Source organism: Sapajus apella, unplaced genomic scaffold (assembly GCF_009761245.1).
Source record: "Sapajus apella isolate SASKATOON/1434 unplaced genomic scaffold, GSC_monkey_1.0 scaffold11, whole genome shotgun sequence".
In the NCBI taxonomy this organism is placed as follows: Eukaryota; Metazoa; Chordata; class Mammalia; order Primates; family Cebidae; genus Sapajus; species Sapajus apella.
In genome coordinates this window covers 41,179,548-41,191,254 of record NW_022436951.1, presented here as the reverse complement: position 1 = coordinate 41,191,254, position 11,707 = coordinate 41,179,548, and the positions used below count along the sequence as shown (strand labels likewise).

Genomic DNA, 11,707 nt, shown 5'->3' with positions numbered 1-11,707 from the left:
AGGCTGGAGTGGGGGAGGTTAGAGGGGCTCTCACGGTGCAGGCTGGACAGGGGGAGGTTAGAGGGGCTCTCACGATGCAGGCTGGAGTGGGGGAGGTTAGAGGGGCTCTCACGGTGCAGGTTGGACAGGGGCAGGTTAGAGGGGCTTTCACAGTGCAGGCTGGAGTGCAGGGGAGAGAGGCCTTCATGGTGCAGGCTAGAGTCGGGGGAAGAGGAGCTGGCTTGGGGGGGTCCCCCATTCGCACTGGAGCCTGGCCCTGAGAAAGGCAGGTGTACTGACTCCCTGCCACAAGCTCCGTGGGGTGCCCTGGGTTTTGTTCCCCTCTACTCCAAGCCCCAGCCACAGCTGCTCCCGCCCTCCCAGAAGGCGTCTTGGGGTGTCAGGCGTCTCCACTTGAGGCCGCCCCATAGACCTCGGCTTCCCCTCTTCATGCTTCTTTGTCTTTCTGCCGCCATATAAGTGACACGGACAAGAGCTGGCCTGCCCCCAAGTGCTGGCCCTGGAGTCTTGTGCAGAAGCCAACGGGGTTGAGAGCCCACCTCCCCCCCAGGGCCTCCTTGTTCCGTGACAGCCACAGAACATTCTCATGGTGACACGGAAACCCAGAGCAAGGCTGTGTTGATGACCTAGAAGCCAGACCCTGCCTGGCAAAGCAGAGCTGACTGGAGATGCCAGGGAGCACAGCGGGGGAGGAAACGGGGAGCACGGAGGGGGGAGCACAGTGCGGAGTACGCAGAGAGAAGCACACTGGGAGGAGCACAGAGGGAAGCACAGCGGGAAGAAGAGCAGCTAGGAGGAGCACAGCAGGGAGGAGCGCGGCGGGGGGAGCGCGGCGGGGGGGAGCGCGGCGGGGGGGGGGCACGGCGGGGAGGAGCGCAGCGGGGAGGAGCGCAGGCAGCTGGCGCCATGTAGGTCAGCATCTTAGGACAGAAGCCCTGAGGTCAGCGCCACCCCGGAGCTGTCCTTCCCACCTGCAGTTGGGAAGGAGCCAACAGCCCCGGGCATGGAGGTGGAGCCGCACAGAGACCTGAACCCGGGCACAGATGGTGATTCACTTGGGGAACAGTGCAGCTGCCGACGCTGTGAGGCACCAGGAGGACTGAGACGCAGCATGAAGGCACAGGGGCCTCAGCAGACTGGGGACACCCGCGGAGCCAGGGGCCCGGGAGAACCAGCATCCTCCCAGCAGGTCTTGTAGGCACAGGCGAACTTAGAAGTCAAATTGCAGATACCGATTGTGCCCACCTGTGCCACTGGGGCCAGGAGGGCCTGTGGGTTCCTCGGGAAGCCGGCTCTGCTCACATCCTCAGCACCAGGCCCTGGCACCTGGCCTGCCCGTTCCACCACGGCCGCCCCAGCCAGAAGGCACCACCTCTCATCTCTACTGGGTGCTTCCATTGGCTCCAGGAAGGGGAGCCGGCCAGTTCCCGCCGCCCCGAGTCCTGTGGGGCCTTCATCCTGCCGTGCCTGTGGGTGCCCCCATCATGGTGCTGCGTGGAGGTACAGAGGCCAAGATGCCAGGAAGCGGGGGAAGGGTCCAGCCCTGATGCAGCGCTCAGGGCCTTGGTCTGAGACACCATTCTTCTGCGACATCCCCACGAGCAAAGATGGTTCCAGGTCCCAGGAGAGCCCGCCAGCCGCCCCAGGGTCCCTGTGGGAAGAGAGCAGCCCGCACCATCTGCGGCATGAAGCTCCAACAAGAGCAGCGTGAAGCTGGGCAGGCGGGGGGCGACAGGCAGGCTCACACAGAAGCAGCCAGACCTCCGGCGACCGGGTGTTAACAAACATGCTGACACTGTATTTCTGCAAACTCACGAATTTTTGGAAAATCACGCTAATGGAAGGGGCTGTTTTCCCATGGGGAGGCTGATGGCGGAGGTTTGGAGTATGATTCTGTCAGGCTCCTGCACCCCTTCTTCCCACAGAGACTGAGTCCCCGCCGCCGCCGCCAGCCACAGCAGTCCCGAGGTGAAGGCCGGCACCTCGAACAATGCTGGTCCCTCAGCAAACACAACACAGGGTCACATCGGACCCCACATCCAGGTCCAGGCCCTGCTGCCTCCTTTTGGGCCCCTGCTCCCCTCCAGGGCCCTGCGCTCTTGATCAGAGGTCTCAGCAACTGAGCCAACATCAGAGGCAGGGTTGGCGACCAGACAGTGCCCTGAGGGTGCTGCCGCCACCCAAGTGCTGTGCCCAGCACTCAGGTCCATCTGCCCTGGGAAGATCGCCGGCGGCTCCCGTCCGAGCCTGGGCAGGCACTGACCCCCCTTCCTCCTTGCAGGGGCCTTCCTCATCCCCTATGTCATCGCGCTGGTCTTCGAGGGGATACCCCTCTTCCACGTTGAGCTTGCCATCGGCCAGCGACTGCGAAAGGGCAGCATCGGCGTGTGGACGGCCATCTCCCCCTACCTCAGCGGACTAGGTAGGCCACCATCCTCCCGTGTCCTGACGGCGGCTGTGGGGGAGGACCCTCCTGGATGGGGAGCGGGGGCGGCTCCATGCCGCTGGTACGGAAGTGGCCAGGCTGGCGGCGAGCCCTTGAGTGTGTGTGAGAAGCAGGTGGTGATGCGGGGAGAATCGGAAATGGAGCGTGTACGTGCCAGGACACCCGGAAGGACGCGGAAGCTGGTGTCGTCATTCCCGAGTGAGGTGTCAGAGAGGCCTGGCTTTCAGCGTGTGGTGTTTTATTTTGTTATGTTTCATTCTCGCTGCTTGTGGGCAGAGGGAGCCGGGGGGAGCCCCGGGGCTGCCTGACGTCATCCCTGTCCACAGGGCTGGGCTGTGTCACGCTGTCCTTCCTGGTCAGCCTGTACTACAACACCATCCTGGCCTGGGTGCTGTGGTACTTCCTCAACTCCTTCCAGCACCCGCTGCCCTGGAGCTCCTGCCCCCCGGACCTCAACAGAACAGGTGAGCTGGGCGCCTCCTGCTTCTCAGGTCTTGGTGCTAGCAGGAGAGACCGAGAGCGTGTCTGACATCAGGACAGCTGCGGGTGGCGGACACTCACTGTGGGAGGCGGGCGGGGAGCTGGGAGCTCTGTGTGCACACGCACACGCCTCGGCCTCCCCAGGAGCGAACGTGCAGTCCACGCCGTCCTGTGCTTTCCTGCCTGGCCTGGACCACCGAGGTCCCTTGGAGCCGTGTGCATGGCACGGTCGTGTGAGAGCCACTGCTGTTGTCAAATTTAAGACTTCAGGCCGGGCGCAGTGGCTCACGCCTGTAATCCCAGCACTTTGGGAGGCCGAGGCGGGTGGATCACTTGAGGTCAAGAATTGGAGGCCAGCCTGGCCAATATGGTCAAACACAATCCCTACTAAAATAACAAAGGTTAGCCAGGTGTGGTGGCTCATGCCTGTAATCCCAGCTATTTGAGAGACTGAGGCATGAGAACTGCTTGAACCTGGAAGGTGGAGGTTGCAATGAGCTAAGATTGCACCACTGCACTCCAGACTGGACAACAGAGTGAGACTCAATCTCAGAAAAAGAAAGCCGACTTTGGGTCCAGACCTCGGCCAGGGGCTCCATCTGGGGAGATCCTTGAGATATAAATGACAGTTACATTTTCTTTTTTGGGACAAGGTCTCCCTCTGTCACCGAGGCCGGAGTACAGTGGTGTGATCATGGCTCATTGCAACCTCCACCTCCTGCTCAAGTGATTCTCCCACCTCTGCGTCCTCAGTAGTTGGGACCACAGGCATGTGCCACCACACCCAGATAATTTTGCTTATTTTTTGTAGAAACAGGGTCTCACTATGTTGCCCAGATGGTGTCAAACCCTGGGGCTCAAGCTCCCAAAGTGCTAGGATGACGGGCCTGAGTCACCACACGCGACTGAGTTGTATCTTTCAACCACTTGCGCAGGAAGCAGCTCTGACCCTCTTTCCTTCCTGCCTCTCGTGACCTGGAAATCATGCTGGGCTGGTGCTGGACGAGGCCGGCCTCGAGGGCCTGCGCTGAATCTGCACCTGGATGCCCTGGGCCAGGGCTGGGCGCCTGGGGAGGCCGAGAGCCCCAGCCGTGCCATCAGCCTCGTGGCCCCTCTTGGAGGGTGGATGGTCCTGCCAGGGTTTCCCCCAGCCACACTCCGGCAGCGGCCCCAGGACACGCTGTCTGCAGCCCGAGTTCCTGGACCATGGTTTGTGGGTCCCAAATTCCTTCTACCTTGTCCAGGGGTTTACTTTTGGGGCCACTTAGGCCAGCCCTTTGATTTTCAGGCAGGCCCAGAGGGGTTAAGTCCTCTGTAAACGCACACGGCAGGGCCTCATTGCTGCCCGTCCCACATCTGCCCCTGCTCCACTGAAGGGAAGCTTTCCAAGAAAAGGGCCCAGAGAGGCCAGCTCTCCCTCGGCTGTGCCCATGCCCTTCCCTCAGCTGAGCGTGGGGCAGGCAGTGCCCACTCAGAGCTGGGCTGTGGCAGTGCCCGGGCCAGGGACTGGCAGGGCCTCAGAAGGGGCCTTGGGGCCGGAGAACAGTGTGGAAGGAGGAGCCCCATGACATGGGAAGTGGCTCGGTTGGGATACTGGTGGTCCTCAGACTTTTCCACGAGGGGGCCCCCACATTTCCCCAGTCAAGTGTCCCAGGAATGGGCTGCAGTAGGTCCTGAGAGCGGTCACCGGAGCCTGCTGCTGTCAGGCGCTGCCTCTGGCCCTGTCGAGGAGGAAGGGGGAAGCACGGGACAATCTGCTGCCTGGCCACAGCCTCACTTTCTTCCCAAGCATCAGCCAGCAGCACGCTTGACACACGCAGCTGCTGCCCATCCAGGGGCTCTGTGCTGTCCTTGGGGTCTGGGATGGTGGGTGTGGGAGGAAGCAAGGGGACATGTAAGCACCAGCTTTACATGGTGACAGTGACGTCCAAGGGGCGGCTGGATGGTCCGGCTCAGCAGGGCTCATAAACCTTGGCAAAGCGGAGCTTCCCTTCGAGCTTCACTCAGCCTCTTCGTTTTCACAGGCACATCTGTTTCTCCATCTCAGTCCTAGGCCCAGAAAGAAGTGAAAGGGCACCTCAGCCCAAAAGGGCAGTGGTGAGAGCAGCCCAGGGAAACTGAGCTCAAGAGCCACATGGTGGGGGTGCCTAAGCCCCGCAGCCAGCCTGTGACAGGCCCCTTGTTTCAGGGTTCGTGGAGGAGTGCCAGGGCAGCAGTGCCGTGAGCTATTTCTGGTACCGGCAGACACTGAACATCACGGCCGACATCAACGACAGTGGCTCCATCCAGTGGCGGCTGCTCATCTGCTTGGCAGCCTGCTGGGCAGTCGTGTACATGTGTGTCATCAGAGGCATTGAGACTACAGGGAAGGTGAGCGCTGGCATGGCCTGAGCCCCTCCCTTGCTTCCCCCAGCCCTGAGGACCCCTCCCCATCTACCTGTGTTCGCTTTGCATCTACAAGCTCTTGTGAGGGGCATAAACATTTAGGATTGCAGTGTCTTCTCCGGGAACTGATCCTGTCATCACTGTGAAGCAACCTTTTTTATCTTGGTGATATTCTTGGCTCTGAAATGGACTTTGTTTGAAAATAGCCACTCCAGATTTCTTTGGCTATGTTAACAGAGTATATTTTTTTCTATCCTTTTTCTTTTAACCTTTTTGTGTCTTTATGTTGAAAGTGTTTTTCTCGTAGACAGCATGCAATTAGGTCTGGCTTTTTTATCCAATCTGACAATCTCTGCCTTTTATTTGGGGTGTTTAGAGCATTTACATTTAATGTGATTATTGCTATGGGTGGGTTTAGTTCTATCCTCAGATGTGTTTCCATTTGCTCCATCTGTTTCTTCATTCCTGTTTCTCTTTCTCTGCGTACTTTTCAGGATCCCACTCTATCTTCTTGGTTGGTTTAGCTCTCACTCTGTCTTGTTAGGCTTGCAACTGCTTTAGAGGATACAGCCTACGTCTCTAGCCTGTCATGGTCTATTATTAAGTGATCTCAGGGCTCTCCATGGTCATTCAAGAATGTTATCACATTTTACTCCCATATTCCCCTCCCAGACTTCGTGTTATTGTCACATATTTTACCTACAGCATGTTATAAAGAACAAATGCATTGTCATCAGTTCTGTTTTAAACAAGCAACTACCTCTCAAAGAGACTTAAATAATGAAAAAAACTGTATTGATGTTCACCCCTGTGGTTTCCATTGAGGGCAGCAGAAAGGACCAGTAGAACCTGAGCCTCCTGCTTGCCTGAGCCCCTTGAGCAAGAAGAGTCCTCACCCTGTGTCCTCCAGTGTGTGCTGTCATCTCTAGTCTGGTATCACACAGGTGTGGACTCTTTTCAAATGATGGTGCTCAGTCCACGCACACTGGACTCTGCCTCCTGACCCATGGGTCTCACAGCTTCTGCACAGGGCCCCAGCACCCATGCCCTGTGCAGTGTCTCAGTCATTCCTCTTAGAGGGAGGGGGTCTTCATGCTTAAGAGGACTGGAGTTACTGAATTAGACAAAGCAGCCAGCCAGAAATTCCAAATAATTCTATATAAAGGCCCTTAAAAATGCATCCCAAGCTGGGCACAGTGGCTCATGCCTATAATCCCAGCACTCTGGGAGGCGGAGGTGAGTGGATCACCTGAGGTCAGGAGTTCAAGACAAGCCTGGCCAACATGATAAAACCCCATGTCTATTAAAAGTACAAAAATTAGCTTAGCCGGGCATGATGACGGGCACCTATAATCCCAGCTACTCAGGAGGCTGAGGCAGGAGAATCACTTGAACCCGGGAAGCGGAGGTTGCAGTGAGCCAAGATTGGGCCAATGCACTACAGCCTGGGCAACAAGTCTCAAACGAAAAAAAAAAAAAAGCATCCCAGGTGATTCTGCAGTCAGTCTAGGGGAACTGGGAGGGGAGTGAGGAGGAGTGTCCATTTGTAGGTGCTTTTCCCTGCAGACACCTGGTATGCAGACTCCTGTCCACAGCTGCTGAGAAGTGGGGAAGGCTCTATGTGGGCAGAAGGGGCACAGGCAGGCACAGCCAGGCGGGGGCATCGGGGTGGGAGGAAGAGGACTCCGGCCACGCAGAAGGGCTGAGAGCTTAAGAGTGGACAGGAGGGAGGCCGGAGAGGGGACTAAAATGGGGAAAAGGGGTAGTCAGAAAGGAGGGTGCCCGGGAGAGAGGCAAGTGGAGGTGGGTGGCCTGGAAGAGGGAGGCCAGGGAGGGGCGTGGCCCAGACGCCTCTTCAGGGCCCAGCTCCTGTGCTCAAAGGAGGCCTGACTCTCCCAGATGGCCAGTGCTCCATGGGGCACAAACGTAAATGAATGTGCATGTGACTGTTGCTGGTGAACCCCAAACCCTCCGAGCTCGGCCTGAGCCTGCACCCCACAATCCCCCATGGTGCCCCTATTCGTCCTGGTTGACCCCACACCAGAGGCGGCTACGCTGACCTGGAGAGAGGCGTCTGGAACCTGCCCGTCTCTCAGGCTTGTGAACAGAGCAGAGGCCGTTTCGGGTCAGGTCTCACGACCCCACTTTTGTTCAAAGGCGATTTACTTCACGGCTTCGTTCCCCTACCTGGTCCTCACCATCTTTCTCATCAGAGGGCTAACCCTGCCGGGGGCAACAAAAGGACTCATCTACTTGTTCACTCCCAAAGTAAGTGGGTCTTGGATGGAAGGTCAGGGCCCCCAGCACACACACACGTTGGGGCTGCCACCAGCAGCTCCCTCTCTCAACTGGAAGCGTGAGCGGCCAGGAGCCGCACATCCAGCAGCTGGGCTGCCTGTGGGTCAGGGGTGAGGCTGGCCCAGGACGGCGCAGGGGGAGGGGACCTCAGGAAAGAGGTGAGGTTTGGAGCGAGGCTGGAGGAGGACTTGGATTAGGGGCAGGTGGACTTTGGCACCTGTGGGACCCCAAGTGGACAGGGATGTGAGGGGCCAGGGGAGGAGGGACAGGGTTCAGGGAGAGGCTGGCTGGGGACCTGCTCTGGGCTTGACACCACCAAGGGCCTTGTCCAGCTGCACACCCACCAGGGAGCCACAGGAGCCAGCGTCTGCTCCAGGAGCCTGCCCAGCTTCCAGAGCATTCCATACTACCCTAGACCTCAGCCCTCCCTGCCCAGCATCCCTGAGGCAGTTTCCAGGGGCTGGTGTGGGAGTGGGCACGTGGGTATGGGCAGGTCTGCCTGGAGATGGGGGACACAGAAGACAGGGGACAGCTTCCCAGGTCCCCCAGCCACAGAAAAACCAGGCTCCGTGCATGGATCCCTGCCCTTGGGCCTTCGAATCACCCAGAAGCCCAGGTTAGAGAGGGCACAGTGAGCACACCCACGCGGGAGCTGCTCACACCCATCTCCAGCCCTGAAAAGCCTGCCGGCTACATTCTCACCTGGGCATGACAGCCACGGCTCATTCGGCCGCGTCCCAGACAGGGGGCTGGCACGTGCTGTGTCCAGAGCTGCCACTCCACACTGGCACACTTGCGTGGTCCTACCCTGTTCCTGGTGTCTGCACAGGTCATAGCTGCTCACAAGTGTCCCCAAAGCTGCCTTGGGAATGTTCTGGAACAGTCAGGGCTGCCGGCTGGCGTGGCTTGCCCGCTGAGTTAGACGCTCTCCCTGGCTCATTGCAGATGCAAATTCTCCAGAACCCCCGGGTGTGGCTAGATGCAGCCACCCAGATATTCTTCTCTCTGTCCCTGGCCTTTGGAGGACACATCGCTTTTGCAAGTTACAACTCGCCCAGGTAGGCAGTCAGGCTCCAGTGCCCAGCCAGAGAAGCTTTGGGGAGATGCCCCAAGCACTTCCTGATCTAGGGGTCACACTATGGGACCAAGGGTGGCCTTGTGTGAACCTAAGAACCTCATGACATGGCCGGGGCCCTCTCAGCAGTTTCCAGCACGTCTGGAGCCTGCTGCAGGAAGACAGCCTGGAGAATCACACCCAGGGAGGGTGTAACTGGGCATGATGCCAACTAAAATGGGCATGACACACGAGGCCATAAAAGCCTCGATGGTCACCTGAAATAGACTCACGGCCTGCCCGTTAATGCCGACGTGAGCAGGTACTGTTTTATGATGTTGTAATATCCACAGGGCCCCACCAAGTGCAATTCCGCACATCATAAAATGCAGAGCCCAGTGCACCATGATAAACCTGAACCAAACCTAATTTCCCGTGGTTGTCAGAGGCAGGCAGTTCGCATGAGACGGGAGGGGCAGGGCGGTCCAAGGCAGCTCTGCCCGCTGGTGGCCTTTAAGGAAGGACGTGTCAGCCGGGACTCCGGGGAAGCTTTAAACGTTTGAGATTGACACCTTACTGCCTTGAGCTCACGCTGGAGGTGCGCGTGTGTGGGTTTCTCCTTTGGAGATGATTTCCCAAAACATCTACATTTCAGCTCCTCCATGAACGCCCTGCCTCACAGCTCCCTGTAGGCCAAAAGGCCTTGAGGGGAGGGTGGGGTGTGAATGGGTTCCAGGTCCTTGGCAGCCTTGAGCTGGGACTGCTGGAGGAGCCTGTGGGGGAGGGGTCCAGGGTCACTCAGACTCCAGGACTGGCAGCAGCAGCCCCTGGGTCAGAGCAGGGGCATCCCAGGTGGGAAAGGGGACCAAGGAGAGAAGACCCCTCCTCACTTCCTCCCCTGGGTGAGGCCCAGTTACCACCCACAAAAGCCTGTGATGAGCGTGTGTTTGTGCCTAGGAATGACTGCCGGAAGGACGCGGTGGTCATCGCCCTGGTCAACAGTATGACCTCCCTGTACGCGTCCATTGCTGTCTTCTCCATCCTGGGCTTCAAGGCAACCAACAGCTATGAGCACTGCCTGGACAGGTGAGTGCAGGTGCCGTGCCGGGCTCTGCAGGGCATGGCTGCCAGGCAGGTGCCCGCCGCACCGAGAACCCCATGGCATGAGGAAGGGGGGTGCAGGCACATTTCATTTCTGCAGGGTTGTGGAGTGAATGCTGTCCCCCAAAAGGTCACTTCCACCCAAAACTTCAGAATGTGACCCGGTTGGAAAAGGGTCTTTGCAGATGCTATTAAGGCAGCATCAGGCGGAGGTCCCCCTGGAGTAGGATAGGCCCTAAATCCAATGACCAGCGTCCTTATAAGATGAGAAGAGACAGATGCAGAGGAGGCAGCCACCTGAAGATGGAGGCGGAGGTGGGGCGATGTGGCCACAGCCCAGGGACGCCTGAAGGCACAGAAACTGGGAGAGGCGGGAGGATTCTCCTGTGCAGCCTCCAGAGGGGCACGGCCTGGCCACACTGGGATTTCAGATGTCACAGTTCTCCAGAACGGGAGAGGATGAATTCCTGTGGTTTTAAGGCACGATTGGTGGCCGTTTGCTGCAGCGGTCCCAGGACGCTGAGGCAGTTAGGTTGTCCCCTGCAAAGGCAGCTGCCTTGTCAGACCCACGGCCTTCTCAGGGAGCCCGACTGCTGCTTGCAAATGGCCTCCAGGCAGGTCCCACCACTAAGAACCCACTGGGCCGACACCACGTCCCTGCAACATGGGGCAACTCTGCCCCACCAGGGGACGTCTGGCAGCATATGGAGACATTTTTGGCTGCACACTTGTGTTGGGGGTGTGCCTGGCATCCAGTGGGTAGAGGCCACTCTACAGTGTCCAGGACGGCCCCACCCAGAGAGTGACTGGCCCTGAGTGTCCACAGTGCTGCAGAGACACCACGTTCCAGCCACTGCCTCTTGCTCTTGGGAGCACAGCAGCAGGAGCACGGCAGCGGGAGCCTGTGGGGGAGGGGTCCAGGATCACCCTGAGACTCCAGGACGGCAGCGGGAGCATGGCAGCGGGAGCATGGCAGCCCTGCAGCACCGCACTCAAGGGCTTTTCAAGTGACACTGAAGATGTGACATCTTCAATGACATCACCAAGAAAACGCACACTAACGCAGAAAACATGGCACTCATAGACCCCGGAAAGGACACTGGCTTACAGGAAGAGCTGGATCAAGAAGGCAGAGCTGGGCGTCGTTCAGCCCCAGCCCGGGACGTGCATGGCGGGTGACGCTGATTTCTGGTCATTCTCTGAACGTTGCAAATAACTACAAAAGTGCACACGTATTGACTCGGGGTTACAAGCACACCTTAGTGGGCAGGTGGATGGAAAGGACCAGCCACGCTCACAACGCCCTGCGCTGCACAGCCTCAGCCGGCCTCACGGCCACAGGGGGCCAGAAGTGAGGGGAGGGGCCTCTCTCTACAGGACTGTTCTAGGACGGCTGTAGCCCCAAAAAAGGGTTTGCTGGGTGTAGACGTGCCCCGCACTTGGGTGTCTGTGTTTGAACCTCGGGCCCTGAGAACAGAATGAGCCTTTGGCAGTAGAGAGGAAGGGTGGGTGGGATGAAGTCACCCCAGCAAACCCTCAGAAGTGCAGGTCCTCCACTGGAGGGCAGCCCCTCAGGGTGAATCAGGACCCACTCTTGAGGTGAGGAAGCTGCCACCACCTCCACCTCTTTTTCAGCCATGAGGGAGTGTTCCCCTTCCAGGCCCAGAAGGGTAGAGAACAGCTCCCCCCACACCCAGCTGTGCAAACCCTGCCTCCAGTGGGGTAGAGAACAGCTCCCCCACAACCCAGGAGTGTAAGCCCTGCCCCCGGGGGGTAGAGAATAGCTCCCCCCACACCCATCCAGTAGTGCAAACTCGGCCCCCAGAGGGGTAGAGAACAGCCCCCCCACCCAGCAGTGTAAAACCTGCCCCCAGGGGGGTAGAGAACAGCCCCCCAACCCAGCAGTGTAAAACCTGCCCCCAGGGGTACAGAGAACAGCCCCC

The 11,707-nt window shown here is 58.8% G+C and overlaps 1 protein-coding gene across 2 annotated transcripts in view; it reads left to right on the top strand.

Annotated features, from left to right (window-relative positions):
- SLC6A18 (solute carrier family 6 member 18) overlaps positions 1 to 11,707 on the top strand; it is a 19,640-nt gene that overhangs the window by 4,261 nt on the left and 3,672 nt on the right. For both annotated transcript variants that reach the window (XM_032279155.1, XM_032279154.1), the window contains exons 2-7: positions 2,282 to 2,422; positions 2,773 to 2,910; positions 5,115 to 5,296; positions 7,469 to 7,579; positions 8,555 to 8,667; positions 9,621 to 9,749. In XM_032279155.1, coding sequence (XP_032135046.1) covers positions 2,282 to 2,422; positions 2,773 to 2,910; positions 5,115 to 5,296; positions 7,469 to 7,579; positions 8,555 to 8,667; positions 9,621 to 9,749 — 814 coding nt within the window. The remainder of the gene's footprint in view (positions 1 to 2,281; positions 2,423 to 2,772; positions 2,911 to 5,114; positions 5,297 to 7,468; positions 7,580 to 8,554; positions 8,668 to 9,620; positions 9,750 to 11,707) is intronic.